The sequence below is a fragment of the Acipenser ruthenus genome, chromosome 7, assembly GCF_902713425.1.
Source record: "Acipenser ruthenus chromosome 7, fAciRut3.2 maternal haplotype, whole genome shotgun sequence".
NCBI lineage: Eukaryota > Metazoa > Chordata > Actinopteri > Acipenseriformes > Acipenseridae > Acipenser > Acipenser ruthenus.
In genome coordinates, this window is record NC_081195.1 from 8,984,257 (window position 1) to 9,003,928 (window position 19,672).

Below are 19,672 nucleotides of genomic sequence, written 5' to 3' on the forward strand. Positions count from 1 at the left end.
TACGCACACACACAGCCTCGCTCACTATCTCTCTCTGGCTCTCTCCAGGGCATGTGTGTCACGCTGTCAAAGGGTCTCGAGAGCTTAGAGGTCTACTGATGAGATTTCAGGAGCTTAAAAAGAATTAAGAATTAGTGCAGAGAGAGAGAGAGAGAGAGAGAGAGAGAGGAGGGCGGAGGGTGACAGGGAAAGAGAGAATTATAGGGAGAGAGCAGTGAGGACACCCAGAGTGCCAGCCTGCCTCTGGTGATGGCTGGAGTGCACCTGCCTCTGGCCACTCAGATCAGAACTGCAAACTGAGAGAGAGAGAGAAATACACAGAGAGAGGGAGGAAAGGAGAGTAAGAGAAACAGATAGAGAAATGATTGTTTTTTTATTTATAGTAACTGGACTTCTATTACTGTATATGAAATAGCTTTGCCAATACCGTGTTAGATTTCATGCCAATAAAGCAGCAGTGAACTGAAGTGAATTGAATTGAGAGAGAGAGAGGGAGGTATAGGGAGGGAGAACGTGAGAGAGAGAGAGGGAGGGAGAACGTGAGAGAGCGAGAGAGAGCGAGAGAGGGAGAGCGTGAGAGAGAGACACACAGAACGAGAGAGAGACTGCCCGCCCGCCCGCCTGCCTGCCTGCCTGCCTGCGGATCACTGCAGAGCTGCTGTGATGGGTGAGTGAAAGCAGAGATTCCTCATTGTTTCTGTGTTTCAGTTTCACCATGGGCAGGAAGCACCTTGCCTGTCCCTGTGGAGGACGCTGTGCCGTCCCCAGCTTTGTGCTGCTGACTGCAGCGCGGTTGTGGGGTGCAGGGCTTGAGCTGTCTTATATAACTGTGCGGTGCTGTGTCACTCAGTGCGCAGTGTGCAGGGTCTGAGGTAGGGTTTACCGGTCTAACAGTGTACCATGGGTAGCCTCTGTCATCCTAACAATAACCTACCCCCACCCAGACAGAGACTAATGTGTTTGCATGTGCTTCGCTAGACATCACATAGTTGTGTTGTGTTATTGTGTTGCAGTCTGTTGTGTGACTCTGCGTCCCTGTGTCTGAGTGTAGTGTAGGGTAGTGTGGTCTTGTGTGACTTTGCCTGTTGTTCCAGACTCTCTGAGCGCTGCTCTGGCCTGTGTGGTGTTGTGTAGTGTTGTGTTGTTGTGTGACTCTGCTTCTTGTTCCAGACTCTCTGAGCGCTGCTCTGGAGCAGATGAAGGTGAATGGGGGGATAGAGGAAGAGGAGGAGCTCCGAACACACCTCGACACCCTGCTGAGAGCACTGGAGGAGAACAGTGAGTGAGATGCACAACTACACACATACACACACACACACAGTCGGTCTGCGACTGACTCAGTAATACTCCCCAGTTCTATCTCAGTCTCTCTAAATTAGTGTGGATTGTTGAAGAGTTTAATTAACCTCTTTATCCAGGTCCCAGCTTCATGAGGACACAGGAGTGTGTATCAGTGCGCGTGTGGGTGAGAGTGTTTAACTGAGATATTATGCCAGCTTGTTTGTGAGTCTGTGTGTGTAACAGTGTGTATGAAATGTGTGTGTCAACAATATGTAGAAGTCTGTTTGTGAGTTTGTGTGTGTGTTTCTGTGTGTGTTTGTGTCAGCATCAGTCAGTGTCTGTGTGTACATGTCAGTGGCAGTCAGTGTCGTGTTTCTGTATGTGTGTATTTCTGTGTGTGTGTGTGTGTGTGTGTTTGAGAGAAAGAAGATCCTGGCCATCCTTTACCCTGCAGACAGGCTGCTATCCCACGTGTCACAGCGCTCTAGCTGCCATTGTCTCTCCTGACGGGAGGCCGGCTGTCTCCACGGCAACAAGTGCGACACTAACAAGCGCAGCCTGCCTCCTGCCCTCGCTCCTCCACGCACTGTCCTCCCCCATACCCAGCAACAGTAACAATAATCACAGTGTTTTCTGGAGATCTTCTGTCTAGGCTGTCATCAAACCCCTCCCAGTGCTATCTGTGTTTATAAAGGATCCCAGTAACTGCCTGCGAGCTGGGGGTTAGGAAATAGGACAAATATTCACTGGCCTCTTACTGGGCAGTCAGCTGGTGTTATATAAGAACCCAGACAGACCAGCAAACCACCCGCTCTGACCAGCATGCTCCACTGTCTGTCTGTGTGTGCGAGTGAGACTGTATGTGTCTGTGTGTGAGTGCGTGAGAGTGTGTCTCTGTGAGTTCAGGGTGCAGTATCACTCTGTGTGTGTCTCTCTCTGTGAGTTTGGGGTGCAGTATCACTGTGTGTGTGCGTGTGTGTGTCTCTCTCTCTCTCTGTGAGTTTGGGGTGCAGTATCACTGTGTGTGTGTGTGTGTGTGTGTGTCTGAGTTTGGGGTGCAGTATCACTGTGTGTGTGCGTGTGTGTGTCTCTCTCTCTCTGTGAGTTTGGGGTGCAGTATCACTGTGTGTGTGCGTGTGTGTGTCTCTCTCTCTGTGAGTTTGGGGTGCAGTATCACTGTGTGTGTGTGCGTGTGTGTGTGTCTCTCTGTGAGTTTGGGGTGCAGTATCACTGTGTGTGTGCGTGTGTGTCTCTCTCTCTCTGTGAGTTTGGGGTGCAGTATCACTGTGTGTGTGTGTGTGTCTGAGTTTGGGGTGCAGTATCACTGTGTGTGTGCGTGTGTGTGTCTCTCTGTGAGTTTGGGGTGCAGTATCACTGTGTGTTTGCGTGTGTGTGTCTCTGTGAGTTTGGGGTGCAGTATCACTGTGTGTGTGTGTGTGTGTGTGTGTCTCTCTCTCTGTGAGTTCGGGGTGCAGTATCACTGTGTCTCTCTGTGAGTTTGGGGTGCAATATCACTGTGTGTGTGCGTGTGTGTGTGTCTCTCTCTGTGAGTTTGGGGTGCAGTATCACTGTGTGTGTGCATGTTTGTGTCTCTCTGTGAGTTCAGGGTGCAGTATCACTGTGTGTGTGCATGTGTGCGTGTGTCTCTGTGAGTTCGGGGTGCAGTATCACTGTGTGTGTGTGTCTCTCTCTCTCTCTCTCTCTCTCTCTGTGAGTTTGGGGTGCAGTATCACTGTGTGTGTGTGTGTGTCTCTGAGTTCGGGGTGCAGTATCACTGTGTGTGAGCGTGTCTCTCTCTCTCTCTATCTCTGTGATTTTGGGGTGCAGTATCACTGTGTGTGTGCGTGTGTGTGTGTCTCTGTGAGTTCGTGGTGCAGTATCACTGTGTGTGTGTCTCTCTCTGTGAGTTTGGGGTGCAGTATCACTGTGTGTGTGCATGTGTGTGTGTCTCTGTGAGTTTGTGGTGCAGTATCACTGTGTGTGTGTCTCTCTCTCTCTCTCTGTGAGAGTGGGGTGCAGTATCACTGTGTGTGTGTCTCTCTCTGTGAGTTTGGGGTGCAGTATCACTGTGTGTGTGCATGTGTGTGTGTCTCTGTGAGTTTGTGGTGCAGTATCACTGTGTGTGTGTCTCTCTCTATCTGTGAGAGTGGAGTGCAGTATCACTGTGTGTGTGTCTCTCTCTCTGTGAGTTTGGGGTGCAGTATCACTGTGTGTGTGCGTGTGTGTCTCTCTCTCTCTGTGAGTTTGGGGTGCAGTATCACTGTGTGTGTGTCTCTCTCTGTGAGTTCGGGGTGCAGTATCACTGTGTGCGTGTGTCTCTCTCTGAGTTTGGGGTGCAGTATCACTGTGTGTGTGCGTGTGTGTCTCTCTGTGAGTTCGGGGTGCAGTATCACTGTGTGTGTGTGTCTCTCTGTGAGTTCGGGGTGCAGTATCACTGTGTGTGTGTGTCTCTCTGTGAGTTCGGGGTGCAGTATCACTGAGTTTGTGTCTGACCCCAGGAGAGGGTGCTGCTGAGCGGATTGTGGCGAGCAGTATTCTCCCCTCGCTGGCTGCAATCCTGCGCAAGGACACATCCCTCACTGCCCAGGCCACACTGGTGACTGCGGAGCTGGCCAAAAACGGTGAGGACCGGTGGGGGGGGAAATGAAACCATCATTACATCACAAAGAGCAACTACATCTCATCTAACAACGTCCGAGCCGTGAGACATAGATGAGAACATAAGAACATTTACGAGCTTGAGGAGGCCATGATTCGACCATCTAAGCTAGTCTGGGTCCGAGTAGTTGAATGATCTCAGAACTTTGTCAAGTTGGGTCTTAAGGGATCCCAGTGATTCAGCAACATAACTAGGTAGCCCATTCTACCCCCTCACCACTCTCTGAAGAAGAGTCATATGGGGCATACCAAGTACATATGCCCTTATGAACATTTACCATGGTCATTTTTTCGCTCTTTTCCATGCATGGTTTTACTATGCATTTACCATGTTGTTTTTTTTAAATATGCTTTATCATGCCTCATGTATGCTTTACTATGCTTTCATTGTGCTTCACTATAGTCATCTTTTCTGAGGTTTGTTTGTGTGCTGTGTGTTTCAGCGGAGGTGCGGGAGCCCTGTATTCAGGCTGGGTTCGTCTCGGCTCTGGTTCCCCTGCTGGAGACATCGGACCAGGAACTGCTGCTCCACACGGGCCGGGCCATCGGAAGAATCTGCTTCGACAACAGTACGTGAGGGGCGATTCTGGTCCACTTTCTCCTCCCCAAGGCTCTGGTGCAGTGTGGGGTGATTCTGGTCTCTCTCTGCTCTCTTTCTCCTCCCTCCGGCTCTGGTGCAGTGTGGGGTGATTCTGGTCTCTCTCTGGTCTCTCTCTCCTCCCTCTGGCTCTGGTGCAGTGTGGGGTGATTCTGGTCTCTCTCTGGTCTCTCTCTCCTCCCTCTGGCTCTGGTGCAGTGTGGGGTGATTCTGGTCTCTCTCTCCCCCTTTCCTCTCCTAGGCTCTCAGCAGGAGGCTCTGGTGCAGTGTGGGGTGATTCTGGTCTCTCTCTCCCCCTTTCCTCTCCTAGGCTCTCAGCAGGAGGCTCTGGTGCAGTGTGGGGTGATTCTGGTCTCTCTCTCCCCCTTTCCTCTCCTAGGCTCTCAGCAGGAGGCTCTGGTGCAGTGTGGGGTGATTCTGGTCTCTCTCTCCCCCTTTCCTCTCCTAGGCTCTCAGCAGGAGGCTCTGGTGCAGTGTGGGGTGATTCTGGTCTCTCTCTCCCCCTTTCCTCTCCTAGGCTCTCAGCAGGAGGCTCTGGTGCAGTGTGGGGTGATTCTGGTCTCTCTCTCCCCCTTTCCTCTCCTAGGCTCTCAGCAGGAGGCTCTGGTGCAGTGTGGGGTGATTCTGGTCTCTCTCTCCCCCTTTCCTCTCCTAGGCTCTCAGCAGGAGGCTCTGGTGCAGTGTGGGGTGATTCTGGTCTCTCTCTCCCCCTTTCCTCTCCTAGGCTCTCAGCAGGAGGCTCTGGTGCAGTGTGGGGTGATTCTGGTCTCTCTCTCCCCCTTTCCTCTCCTAGGCTCTCAGCAGGAGGCTCTGGTGCAGTGTGGGGTGATTCTGGTCTCTCTCTCCCCCTTTCCTCTCCTAGGCTCTCAGCAGGAGGCTCTGGTGCAGTGTGGGGTGATTCTGGTCTCTCTCTCCCCCTTTCCTCTCCTAGGCTCTCAGCAGGAGGCTCTGGTGCAGTGTGGGGTGATTCCTCGACTGGTCGGGATCATGAAGCAGTTTCCTGAGAATGACGTCCTGGTCAACGTGTGCCTGCTGGCACTCTGCAACCTGGCCGACCTCGGTGAGCTACAGTGACACTGACACTGAGAAACACAGACACTGACACTGAGACACACAAACACTGACACTGACACACAGCCACACACACACCGCTCCAGGCCTCCCCAGTTCAGTGGTGACTGGTCCCAGTTGTTTTTCCAGACTCTGCGAGGGAAGCCCTTATCGAGATGCACGTAGCTGAGGTGCTGACTGTGCAGCTACGCCGTGCTCCCAATGCAGAGAGAAGACACATCATACTGGAAGTGCTGGGAGCACTGGGAGAGAGCGGTGAGAGAGGGGAAGGAAGGGAGGGAAATTGGTTTTTGAGCGGTCACACTTTTGTCCAGGGGTACAGTGCATGTCAGACACTGTGTGAGGGTGTAGTGAGGGGGTCACACTGTGGTTCAGGGGTACAGTGCATGTCAGACACTGTGTGGGGGTGTAATGAGGGGGTCACACTGTGGTACAGGGGTACAGTGCATGTCAGACACTGTGTGGGGGTGTAGTGAGGGGGTCACACTGTGGTTCAGGGGTACAGTGCATGTCAGACACTGTGTGGGGGTGTAGTGAGGGGGTCACACTGTGGTTCAGGGGTACAGTGCATGTCAGACACTGTGTGGGGGTGTAGTGAGGGGGTCACACTGTGGTTCAGGGGTACAGTGTGTGTCAGACACTGTGTGGGGGTGTAGTGAGGGGGCCACACTGTGGTTCAGGGGTACAGTGCATGTCAGACACTGTGTGGGGGTGTAATGAGGGGGTCACACTGTGGTACAGGGGTACAGTGCATGTCAGACACTGTGTGGGGGTGTAGTGAGGGGGTCATACTGTGGTACAGGGGTACAGTGCATGTCAGACACTGTGTGGGGGTGTAGTGAGGGGGTCACACTGTGGTACAGGGGTACAGTGTGTGTCTCTCTTTGGACTCTCAGACTCTCTGAAGCTGCAATTTGTAGACTCGGAGGTCCCGGAGGCTCTCTCAGAGATGATTAGGGGGCTGCAGGCCGGCACAGACCCCCCCGACCTCTGTAGCGTCAAGATCGCATCCAGCCTCATCGTGTCCTTGCTGCTGGGGGGTGAGTGCAGCTCTATACATCCTCCCTCCCTCTCTAACCCTCACAGTGTCCCTGCTGCTGGGGGTGAGTGCAGCTCTATACATCCTCCCTCTCTAACCCTCACAGTGTCCCGGCTGCTGGGGGTAAGTGCAGCTCTATACATCCTCCCTCCCTCTCTAACCCTCACAGTGTCCCTGCTGCTGGGGGTGAGTGCAGCTCTATACATCCTCCCTCTCTAACCCTCACAGTGTCCCGGCTGCTGGGGGCAAGTGCAGCTCTATACATCCTCTCTCCCTCTCCCTCTCTAACCCTCACAGTGTCCCTGCTGCTGGTGGTGAGTGCAGCTCTATACATCCTCCCTCTCTAACCCTCACAGTGTCCCTGCTGCTGGGGGCAAGTACAGCTCTATACATCCTCCCTCCCTCTCTAACCCTCACAGTGTCCCTGCTGCTGGGGGCAAGTGCAGCTCTATACATCCTCCCTCTCCCTCTCCCTCTGTCCCTGCTCCTGGGAGGAACTGCTGCAGAACCCCATCTCACTCTTCTCTATCACAATTCTTCCCCTGTCCCCCAGAGGTTTTAACCCCCGACTCTCTCTCTGTCCCAGACGAGGCGATGCAGAAGTGTTTTGGGAATGGCTCGGCCACAGTGTATCAGGACATCCTGTCCTGGCTGCAGTCCCCCAACACCCAACTGCAGCTCTCCGGGGCGCTCGCTATCGCCAACTTCGCCAGGAACGGTGAGAGGAGCCGAGACGCGCCCACACACACACAGAGATACATCCACACTGACACACAGACTCGCACACACTCACACACACAGAGACACATCCAAACTCACACACACACACACAGCTATAGACACAGAGACTGACACACAGTGACACACACACACACAAAAGAGACACCGACACAACCATACCCAAGCAGAGACACACACACACAGCTATAGACACAGAGACTGACACACAGAGACACACACACACACAAAAGAGACACCGACACATCCATACACAAACAGAGAGACACACACACACACACACACGGTGACACTCACAGACTCACACACTGACCAACGTTTCTCTGATTTTAAGAGCGCAATTGAACTGCTCTTGTTTTTCTCTCCCTCTCCTCTCCTCTCCCAGATGGTAACTGTATCCAGATGGTTGACTCGGGGGTTGTCTCTCAGATTCTGGACCTGCTGGAGCGCCATGTGGACGATGGGGACGTGTCTGTCCAACATGCTGCACTGAGTGCACTCAGAAACCTGGCCATCCCTGGTGAGGAGGACAGTGATGTGTGCTAAACAACCGGCGTGCCTGGTGCACTGCATTGATATGCGTTGGCCACACGGTTTGATACAGTGCCTGTACTGCTTTGCTCTGACTGCCTCTGTCTCTCTGTACCCGTGTCTCCCAGCGGTCAATAAGGTGCGGATGCTGCAGGACGGGGTCTCAGAGAGGATTCGGAAGCTGCTGCGCTCTGACATGCCCCCGGTCCAGTTCAAACTGCTGGGGACGCTGCGTATGATGGTGGACGGACAAGGTAACACCCCAAACCCTTCTCTCGGAAATTCTGTGTCTCTCACTCACTGCTTCCCCCACACTCTCTCCCCAATCACCCTCTCTCTCTCTCACTCTCTAGAGGAGGCGGCGTCAGTGCTGGGGCAGGATGAAGCTCTCCTCTCCAGGGTGATGCAGTGGTGTGATGCCCGGGATCATGCCGGGGTGCGTGGAGAGGCCAACAGACTGCTGGCAGCCCTGATCAGACACAGCCGGGCACCTGTGAGTACAAGACAGCCAGAGACACCGAGACAGACACAGAGACAGAGACACACTGAGATATGAGAGACACACACACATATAGACGCTGACACTCTGGTTGTTGACAGACAGGCCCCTAACCCTGCCCCTTGTGTCCCAACAGGAAGTGGTTAAGGCAGTGACCCGGGCAGAGGGGGTGCAGCACCTCATCTCCATGGCGATGAACGAGCATGTGATCATGCAGAACGAAGCGCTGGTGGCACTGGCCATCGCCTCCACCATCGACATCGGTGAGAAACACACACCCTTACACTGACACACACTCACATTTACACACTCGCTTACACTCACACTCTCTCTCTCTCTAGACGCGGTGGAGGAGCCCTTCATGTCAGCCGGTCTGCTCTCCACGCTGCAGCAAATGCTGGAGGACCCTGTGGCTGCGGTGGAGGTGAAGTTCAGTACAGTGGGGCTGGTGTGCAGCCTGGCCAACTCAGGTATGAACCACAACTGAACTACGATACTGTACAACCCCACAGCACACAGCCTGCATCGGTAACAGCTTCCAGGGATGGAAATAAGACTTTTTATCTATTCCAGGTTTTACTACAAGCTTGATTCGCCCCAGTCGATATGTTACAATCTCAGGTGTGTGTTATTAACCTCCTAGTAAAACCAGGAATGGATCAAACTGCTGTGCAATTAGGAGTCTTATTTCCATCCCTGGCATCCCACATACATGTACAGTGTTTAGAGGTAAACTCAACACAGCCAAACAGAGGTAACCTGTTACAAACCAGCCACAAAACATCTATCAATGTGTTCTAAAGGTGGTCATCAAACAGTTTGAAAGTTATTACTAATAAGATGATAATACTGGTAAAACTGTATGCAGATTGGCAATACACTGCAGGCTTGTTCTGGTAAAGCAATAATTAAAAGCAAGTCGAGCTACATAACAGCATCTGATTAGTGTTAATAACCCCCCTCCCCTTCCTTCCTTCCTTCCTTTCCCTCTCCCTCCTCCTCCTCTTCCTCTCAGTGGAGTTGAGGTCTCAGATGGAGGCTCTGGCTCTGAGGGAGACTCTGGGGAAGCTGAGTAACCACGGCAACACCAAGCTGGCATCACAGGCTGACACAGCTCTGACCATCCTCGCTGAGACCAGCTGAACAGAACCAGTGACCCAGTACCCTGCCAGCAGACCCAGCCCACCCCTGTACCCCTCTAGCAGAACCAGCCCACCCCTGTACCCCTCCAGCAGAACCAGCCCAACCCAGTATCCCTCCAGCAGAACCAGCCCAATCCAGTATCCCCCCAGCAGAACCAGCCCAACCTAGTACCCCCCCCCCCCCCAGCAAGAACAGAACCAGCAACCCAACTCATAAGGACACCTGCTACCCAAAACAGAACCTTCCAGGAGATCTCACAATCCCTGACCTATTACCCCACCAGCAGAACCACAGTGCTGAGCACTGGAGTAGAACCGGATCAACACGGGCCCGAGAATCACTGAGATCCAACACTGGAAACTGACCCAACAGCGTCTGGAACAGAACCCTAGAGAGGAGTATTCTAATCAAGCCTGACCCAGTACCTACAGAACCACTGACCCGACTCTCACACACACACACTCCACCAGCAGCCTGTTCCACAGAGGAATCCCACACAGCAGGACGAGGCAATTGGACTTTTAGAACACTTTATTACAAAGATGATGACATCATACACAGTTTATACTTTTTAGATGGGTACATTCCCTTTAATGCGAAAATATCAAAGACTTTTACATAAATAAAAAATCTACCAAATAAGAATTATTAAAAAATGGTGACATGTTCCTGAGAGGGTTGGTCTGTGCTGGTGCTACATCACAGAAAGAATCAGACAGCATCAACCCCAGAATCGGAGCATGTTTCTTCACCGGCTCCTAATGCACCTCCAAGAGGATTACATCCCGCTTCAAGCACACGTGCATTTTCAGAGGCAATACAATGAACAGTAATAAAAGCTGCAGATCATTTACAATAGTGCAAGCATATCTGTACACTGCTAAAGAAATGTTCTCAGACCAACAAGACCAAGAGAATTGAAGCTATCATTTTTGGTTTTGTTAATGTACAAAAAAAAATAAAAAATAACCCCAATTCTTCTTGGTCTAAAACACAAGTGTTCAGGTTCCTGAAGTAGTTTGCTAGCTGTAGGACGATTAGTTAGCAGAAGAAGCATCAAACAAAATTGGCTTGGATTTGAAGTGCAAAACTTTCTTCCATTTATTTAAATAGATTTTAAAGTAATAAGACTGACAAAGAAGCAACTGCAGCGATGTTTGTTCTTGTTAAGGGCAGGGGTCTATACGATAGGAATTCTGCCTTTAAATGATGGCCCGAAATCAGATATTTACTATGGGAGTTGCTTCCCCTTTAATTCCCATGGGTATATATCTGCAGACATGAACTTGTCTGTTGTCACAGTCTAATTTGTTCCTGCATACTGAATGCTACGCAGGCCCACTTTTTTTGTAGGTGATTTTTTCCAAACTTTGCATCTATTCTCTAATGTGAGCGCCACCTTCAAACATCATCTTTAACACTGATCTCACCTCGTCATGCTAAACAACAAGCTGAAAAGAGATCCTTGCCCTTCAGAGTATTCACACTATCATTTCTTGGTGTTGTTTTCACTTTAGAAAACCCTTTAATCTTGAAACGTTGATGTTGCTTTTAGTCTTGTCAGTGGATGTGTGTATGTTGTATAAAACGAATAAAATGGCAGTACAGTTGAAGCAGCGTGCTGTTGTATTGATTCACCCTCAATGATTTCACTGAGGACTGTGCAGATGTGAACTTCGAGCTGCAGTGAGGGCTGGCTCAGTGGAACGGAAAGCTGTTCAGTGCAAAGCCGAGGGACTCAAAAACAAAATAAAACCTTACATTACATTACATGGATGGAAATAAGACTCCTGTTGCATGGCAGGGTCACCCACTCCAGGTTTTACTACAAGCTTGATTAGCCACAGTGTACAGGTAACACCCATTTGCACAGCAGTTTGATTCGTGCCTGATTTTCTTATGCGTTTAATAAGACACATCTGAGCTTGTTACCTCTACACTGTGGCTAGAGCTGTGGACTAGCTGGGAATGTGAACTCCAGAACACGTGTGTTGCACACGCACACACACACACACACACACACGCTGCGGCAGTCAGCCCCTCAGTATCAGAAGCCGGAGTTCACCGCCTTAATATCTCCAATCAGAGTACGAGCCAGGAAGATGCCCAACATCTGGATTAAAAAAAAAAAAAAAAAAAAAAAAGAAATTTATTAAGAGGAAGAGAGGAGTTAAGCAGTCAGAAATGCCGTTCTGCTGGGGCTGTGCATCTGCAATCATGGGCCCAGTTCTCAGAACTGTAAGGACTGCTTCAGGCATGGAAATAAGACTCCTGCTGCATTGACGTTTCACCCATTCCAGGTTTTACTACGAGCTTGATCAGCTCCAGTGTGTTGGCAACGAGCTCAGGTGTGTCTTATTAAACTCATAGTAAAACCTGGAATGGACCAAACTGCTACGCAAGGGGAGTCTTGTGCTTTATAATCTTTCTCTCTGGTTAACAGTGCACTGAAGACCGAGAACAAACTTCTAACCCTCTCTTAAACATATGAAAAGGAGTTTTGTGAAATGAAAACTTGACTGAATTAATTAAAAACGGTCTTTTAAAAAATAATCCTTAAAAAAAAAAAAAAAATAAATAAAAATTGTTCAAGCAATTAAATTATTGTGAAGTTGCGGAAGGAGACCCCACCTGCAGCAGTGAGATGATGATGAAGACTCCGGCCACGATGTAGAGGTTTCGGGGTAACCAGGCTTCCAGCGCAGGGATGCACCCCTTAACATGGATCACAGTGTTCCATTCCCGTTCCTGCAAGGGAGGAAAGGGTTAACGCATGCAGAGCTGTACAGAGGATCAAAAAGAAAGAGAACTCAGCACTGCAGAGCTGTATAGAGTTAAACCAGTTAAGAAAAGTTTATTTCCTCAAAAAAACAAAATGACGATCAGCATCAGTGCAGATTTCATTATTTGGTTACAAAAATGAAAATTGAAATGTATTGAATTCCCCCTCCACAAACAACTTACCGGCCTGGCCCTGACGTCATAGCCACACTGCGTATTCATAACTGCTTGCTGTGGAGACGAGAGAGAGAGAGAGAGAGAGAGAGAGAGAGAGAGAGAGAGAGAGAGAGAGAGAGAGAGAGAGAGAGAGAGAGAGAGAGAGAGAGAGAGAGAGAGAGAGAGAGAGAGAGAGAGAGAGAGAGAGAGAGAGAGAGAGAGAGATAGCTCTATTAATAATAATAACACAATTCCATTTCAATTCAGTGGGTAGTAAAATGAAGCACCATCTATATGGTAAGGGGGGTCTGCAGGTGGTGATAAAGATGCATGCAAAGGCCAGTAGGATTTCAGGAGGAGCCAGCAGTAACATCAGATCCAAACAAGGATAGACTCCGAATAACTGTATCCAAGCTTTTAAGATAGAGTGACATCAATGATGGAATCACAATCGCTTAGAAACTGGCAGCAAACAGACAGGCTGGCAGACAAGCACATAGACAGAAAGGCAGGCAGACAGACAGAGACAGACAGAGAGACAGGCAGGTATGCACAGACAGAGACTCACAGCAGGGTCAGCCAGGCAGCAGGAGAAGGGCACTCCACAGCGCTCCCGGCTGGGGTTGTCGTCAGTGCAGTTGAAATAATTGTTGGTGTTCCAGTCATCAGGGTTTTGAGCCCCACAGCACTGATTCTGTAACAGGAGAGAGAGAGAGAGGGGCTCAGGTTACTGCAGATAAAGCAGATATTTCGTGTCTCAATGCTTTCTGAGTCGATGATGTTCTGCAGGACAATGTCCTTGCGGTGTGTGAGAGAGAGTACGAGTGAGAGCGAATCAGTGCCTCACCGTTTTCTGCAGCGAGTCGATGAGGTTCTGCAAGTCAATGTCGTCCCGGTAGCCCTTCACGTTGGTCAGGAAGAAGTCACTGATCCACTCCCTCAGGGTGTCCTGGAACACGAAGGCCAGCACCCCCGCTGTCAGCTCCAGGAAGAAGATCACTCCGATCACCCCGCAGAACTGCAGAGGTCAAACACACAGCGAGCAAAGAGTTAAAGCACACACTACAGAACTGCAAGGGTTAAACACCACGACAGCGCTGTAAAACTTAAACAATCCAGAGATTTCTACAAAACCAACGTGTTCAAACTGTTTTCATTCACCGACAGTAGGTTTGATAGCCATGCCTATGAGAGCCACGTGTCTCTAGTGCCAACACAGACAGTCAGGCTCATCAGGTACGAACGAGTGTACGAATGGAAGCCAGGACTCACAAACTTGAGCATGCAGATGTTCTCCCTCAGCGCTCCCACGCAGCCCGCGAAACCCAGGACAAAGGTCACTGTGCCGACCACCAGAACCACCCACACCGGGTCGAAACCGTTCTGCCGGGTCACCTGGGACAGGTCCGACAGCACGCCCTGAGAGAGGGACAGAGAGGGAGGGATTAGAACCAGAACAGAACCACTCACACTGGGTCGAAAAAAACAGGATACAGAAAGCAGGTCTGGATACTGGGGCAGTGTCTGAATTGCTCTGGGAACAGAGATCTATATGGAATGTGTACACTACACCCTCAGCAGCATAAAAAAAAGAATAGCCATCAGCACTTACCTTCTCACTCCACGCCCAGAACCCGATGCCTAAGAAAGCAGCTCCAACGAACTGCAAACCAAAAGAACAGAAACATATGTATTAAATAATTAGCCATGTGTTTACAGTGCTTATTGATATTAAGGTCCAGGGTAATGACAGTGCTGGAGAGCAATTATTTTGAGCACAGGTAGTTTGTTTCAGGTGGGGTCCTGATAACTGCTACACAGGGAGCGTGAATCTAGTCTGTTGGTGTGAAAACTGCAGGGTACGTGGAAGGATGATATGCAAAGGAAGAGTGACAGGGGCACTCTGTGATGCATCGTTTAGCCACAAGATGATTGTTCAATAATGTTGACATTTAAGGTGAACTGAAAACAACGCAAAACAGCAATGTTGCAAGAATTATGAATCCGGCCTACTTGTAAAACCACAGGCCTGAGTGTATTTTCACAGAAGACAGTGCGCACCCTGCACCCTGCACCCTGTGGTACGAGCCTGTGGAGATATTCCTGCTGGGTAAACTTTCCTAGAAAAGGGCAGGGTGTTTTCACAACATTTGACAGAGACACCATCATTTCTCAGCAGTCACGCCAAGCTGTTTCCACTTCCTGTTGACACAGAAAGCCGAGTGGCGTTTCCTGTCAGCTATCAGACAGAGACAGACGTGACCCCTCCTAGAATCGTACAGGCTTTCCTGATGAGTGTCAGACACAGGAGACTGAGCACAGGCAGGCAGGCAGACAGACAGAGTGGAAACAACATGTTGTCTCGCCATGTCCTGTCATTGTAACAGTGCAGTTTCCAATGGCCACAAACAGAATAAGGAGGAAGCAAAAAATGTGTGGTTCAAAGGATTTGTTCCTATAAAAAAAAGTATTTAGAAACACAAAGAAACTTCATTAAAGGAATGACAAATTGCTTCGATTAGATGTCTATTACATGTTACTTTAATAGTTCTAGATTTTACACTACCCGACAGTACAATAGTTATCCTAGAAACGGTTTATTTAAAAAAAAAAAAAAAAAAAAAAAAAAAAAAACACCTTAGCAAAATAATTCAGCTCAGCTCCACCTTTCGTTCTGTTCATTAACCCTTTACAGTTGGAAGCTGGATATGAAGACAAACGTTTTGGACTCTACTGGTAATCTCTCTGCTTCACCAAACCATCACCGATGCATATCCCTGACAACGATTAAACATTTAAAAAAAAAAAAAAAAAAACCTGAACGTCCTGCCTCTCAGCACTCACCCAGAACACGATGTTGTAGCTGAACATCAGGTACTTGTAGCAGCAGCTCACCTCAGGATTCTTATTCTTATACCGGTAATAATGCATCTTCCACTGGGGACACTGGGAGAGATGGGGAGAAATTAGCAGCAGGACTCTCAGCGGGACTCGAGAGAGCCACTGAACACTTAGAAACATTCAATACAGGGCTTTCAGAGTTTACTATCAACATGGTCAAGCAAGGAACGATCGAATTGTGAAATTCTGCGGGAGCACGACATAATACTGAGGTAATCAGTAATATATTACTTCCATGAGAAAATGCAGCCACAGATACCCTGTTACTTCTCAGATCATGTGTTTCAACAATCCTGCTGGTAACACCACACTCGTGTTTCGTTGTCTACTGAAGCACTTCTTGGATTATGGCGAAACATGTATTTCACAATAATCGGGGGGACGGGACTATAAACTATAAACTTCACTGTGTAATCAAACTTACTTTTCCATAAACTGTATCTGGGGCATGCATTTCAGAGCGTGATTGCAGGAATCCCACAATATTCACACACTACCCCATTTTTTTTGTTTGATGATTATTTCATTGTTCAGCAGCTTCCCTCGTTAGATGATAAGCTGATATCTCTTCAGCCAAAGAAGCAGGCACAGTAATTTAAGACATTACCATCATGAAAAACAGTTCATGTAGTGTGAGTTTTGTACTAAAGCAGGGACAGCTGCTGCAGGGAAAAGGAAGTTTATTTCTCAAAGTACTTGCCACTGTAATTAGGAAGTGTTCTAACAAGCTTTTGTTTTTTTTAGCTCTCAGATTGTGGTAACGAAAAAGAATGGTTTGGAAAGATCTCAAATATGACAATGTGCTTGCTGTGGTGTATTTAATATCGTAATATAACACAGCAAACTCACTAACTTATAAAAAATAAACTGTAACATGTAAATATGAGCTGTGTGTGTTACATGCTCTCAGATCAGGACTCCACACATGTGAGCTGTGTGTGTTACATGCTCTCAGATCAGGACTCCACACATGTGAGCTGTGTGTGTTACATGCTCTCAGATCAGGACTCCACACATGTGAGCTGTGTGTGTTACATGCTCTCAGATCAGGACTCCACACATGTGAGCTGTGTGTGTTACATGCTCTCAGATCAGGACTCCACACATGTGAGCTGTGTGTGTTACATGCTCTCAGATCAAGACTCCACACATGTGAGCTGTGTGTGTTACATGCTCTCAGATCAGGACTCCACTAAGTTACACTGAGCATGCCAGCTGCAGCATCATACAACCAGGGGCTTGCTATAGGGCAGGGGGCAGTCCCGTCCCCACCACACCCCGAGACGATTTACATGACATTGTCTTCCACTTTTTGACCGCCCCAGACACATAATATAATCACATATAAGATCAGAGTTTTCTTCACAAACTAATAAAATATGTTTTTCAAACATCATTCTTTTCTAATGTAACCCGGTTCCCGAACGCAGTATGCGATGGAATTGCTTGAACTCAGCCTCAAGGTACAATTATTTATGCAGCCAAAACAAAGCTAGCGTAATGTAACAGTTAATCATTAAACAGTTTTAGATACTGTGATGCATTTTTTTAATCTGTGATCTTTAGTTGCTTTTGTGCATTTTCATTTGCAAGTGAACTGTGAGATATTAGGGTTATCAAGCACTATATTTTGCAATTTTGAATACTGACTGGATTCTGTTTTAATTCTGGAAACTGGTGTTTTTTTAAACCTTTTGCTAAATTGCATTGCTCTTCATGTTTTACGCAGTTCTGTGCATGGATAACATTTATCCTTTCATTTTGATGTTGGGTTGTTAATGAGAAAATGTACATACCTCTAAAGTACATACCGGATTTAAAAGTATTTACTGTATTACAGTTAACGTGTCGTCTCTTTAGTTTTGGTAAGGGATATTTTCAGAATCATATCGTTCTGAATTAAAATACTACTTCTGTTAAATATAGTACTGTACCAACAAAACCAATACAGTACATCTAAATGGAAGCCTACTTATTTTAAAACACAGTCCTTTCAGATATGCATTTTTGATATTGTCCGTTTTTCAGGGACCACAAAAAAGATTCAAGGGTTGGATCGGGCCAAAATGAAATAATCAGATATGGATCACACGCATTTAACCGTCACTGAAGTCAAAATTTCAGAGGGTCGGATATGTGAGTGCTGTCTTATTTTATTGTATTTGTGATTATCTGTGTAAGGAGTAGTGGTTAGGGCTCTGGACTCTTGACCGGAGGGTCGTGGGTTCAATCCCAGGTGGGGGACACTGCTGCTGTACCCTTGAGCAAGGTACTTTACCTAGATTGCTCCAGTAAAAAGGGTAATTGTATGTAAAAATAGTGTAAAAATAATGTAATTGTATGTAAAAAATAATGTGATATCTTGTAACAATTGTAAGTCGCCCTGGATAAAAGGTGCAGTGCACTTACAAAATATCTCAAATATAAATCATGCCGAATTCATTGCAATCATCAGCTGCTTAGATTAACCATTCAGCAGAATGAAGCAACAAATAAGTGAGTACAGACATGAAGCTACTGTTTTAGTATCCCTTTGTGTAACTCGATACACACTTGCTGTGGATGCCATTAATAATATAGGGGTTAATGTATGATATTTTGCTTGCTTTACTATTATGATGATGATATTGATGACGTATTCATTTAGCAGACACCTTTTATCCAGAGGAACAAGAGAATCGACTCCCGACTAAAATAAAAAGCGTTGTAAATTAATTGGGTGTCACTTTTTATTTTTATTAGGTTTTGCATTTTTTTGCCCTCCCCCCTTTCTGAAAGTGAAATGCAATCACTGGCATGAATGCACCATTGATTTACTTGTTTTTTTTAGAATTCCCTCAAGACAATTTATTCACAGTACTTACAAAAGAGCGACTTAAAGATAAAACGAGGAATCCACCCGACACTGTTCTGTGTTCACACCACAATACATTAAAACTACAGACTTTTAAACGAAACATGATTTACTGATACGAAACACCAATGCTGGTCGTGGCGGTGCGGCGCCTTATTATTATTATTATTATTATTTTTATTATTATTATTATTATTAACAACAATTATGTCATAGCAGATGTATTATTTGTAGACGTAATTTTCTAAAAAAATTAATTTAAAAAACCCGTATCCACACACATATTTTATGTATGTGTGTGTGAAGCACTGATAGTATCAGCACGGTGCCATGCCACTGCTGGTATTCGCTGATATACGATGGAAACTCTGAGAAAACAGAATTCATTTTGATAACAATTCTATGTGTTAAACTTCTAATTAGAATTTTGTTGTAGCGGACATCACGGAAACATCAATATAAAGCCGAAACCGCGTCTATTCTAAAAATACAAAACTACAAAAAAACAAGACGATGTTATAAATACGTCAGTAGCAGCGGATCTGGAAAACAGCTCAGCAAGTAAACCAGAAACCGTATTTGAATATACTAACAAGGAGACAGGAGAAAAGGGTACCGTCTCTCCCTCTCCCCTCTCCCACGCTGAAGTAAATTAAAAAAAACAAAAAGTTTACAATCATACAGACAATTCGGTACTTCGCATCGTTCTGGGATTTTGATGAAACTTGAAAATAATATTTGTTCTCTTGTTTTTAAACATTTACACCCTCCAAAAAAATTTAGAAAAACACTCACCGATAATCCTACTCGTTTTCTTTCAGCAGCTCTGCTTCGCAGGAAATGGTGCTGAAGTTCTGCCCAGTGTTTGTCTGAGACGCTTCCCCTTTAGGCACGCCCTGTTACCGTAACCTAATGTTAGGCAATAACGCGTCAGTGCAGCCAATATAACATTGCACAGTTAGTATCGGGTATGACCTCCCTGAGCATTAATACAATCCTGGCAGCGTTGATGCATAGTGGCTGCTGTGGGATGTTCCGCCACTCTTCCTGTGCAGCTGCAGCCAGCTGGTGAAGGTTGTCTGGTCACGGTTGCCTCCTGTGGATGGCACTGGCGATTTGGTCCCACAGACTCAGGGAAGGAGAAAAAACTGGCCACGGCAAGACCTCGGCATTGTTTTCCTGAAGTCGTGCAATTGTAATCCTAGCACAGTGTGGTCTTGCATTGTTTCGCTGGAAAATCGACACTTCCGGATTGACTTGCAGGAACCTAAAAACTATTGCCTCAAGGACTTCATCAATGTATCGTTGAGCAGTAAGGTTGCCCTCAATCTGCACCAACGGCGTTCTTGTGTTAATGGAGATTCCTCCCCATGTCATCACACTTCCACCGCCCCACTGGTTTGCTTGAACAACACAACAGCC

At 47.5% G+C, this 19,672-nt stretch overlaps 2 protein-coding genes across 5 annotated transcripts; one reads left to right on the top strand and one right to left on the bottom strand.

Annotated features, from left to right (window-relative positions):
- The first annotated feature begins 196 nt into the window (after window positions 1-196).
- On the top strand, window positions 197-10,895 carry LOC117415924 (rap1 GTPase-GDP dissociation stimulator 1-B-like). 4 transcript variants are annotated; one of them, XM_059026291.1, is made up of 14 exons: window positions 197-667; window positions 1,171-1,278; window positions 3,780-3,902; window positions 4,383-4,508; window positions 5,469-5,597; window positions 5,738-5,863; window positions 6,505-6,648; window positions 7,234-7,365; window positions 7,771-7,905; window positions 8,045-8,170; window positions 8,270-8,409; window positions 8,552-8,678; window positions 8,757-8,885; window positions 9,842-10,895. In XM_059026291.1, exons 1-14 carry the CDS (start codon window positions 664-666, stop codon window positions 9,856-9,858), a joined length of 1,566 nt encoding a protein of 521 aa, XP_058882274.1. In that variant the 5' UTR covers window positions 197-663; the 3' UTR covers window positions 9,859-10,895. The 4 variants fall into 4 exon arrangements, with proteins under 4 accessions (XP_058882274.1, XP_058882275.1, XP_033882753.2 ...); XM_059026292.1 differs by having other exon boundaries at window positions 9,845-10,895; XM_034026862.3 differs by having other exon boundaries at window positions 198-667; window positions 9,431-10,895.
- LOC117415925 (tetraspanin-14-like) lies at window positions 10,072-19,223 on the bottom strand. Its single transcript, XM_034026864.3, has 9 exons — window positions 19,046-19,223; window positions 15,340-15,441; window positions 14,108-14,158; window positions 13,768-13,914; window positions 13,343-13,513; window positions 13,064-13,189; window positions 12,523-12,570; window positions 12,190-12,306; window positions 10,072-11,671 (listed from the first exon to the last, which is right to left on the bottom strand). Exons 2-9 carry the CDS (start codon window positions 15,424-15,426, stop codon window positions 11,606-11,608), a joined length of 813 nt encoding a protein of 270 aa, XP_033882755.3. The 5' UTR covers window positions 15,427-15,441; window positions 19,046-19,223; the 3' UTR covers window positions 10,072-11,605.
- Between the last annotated feature and the right edge of the window lie 449 nt (window positions 19,224-19,672).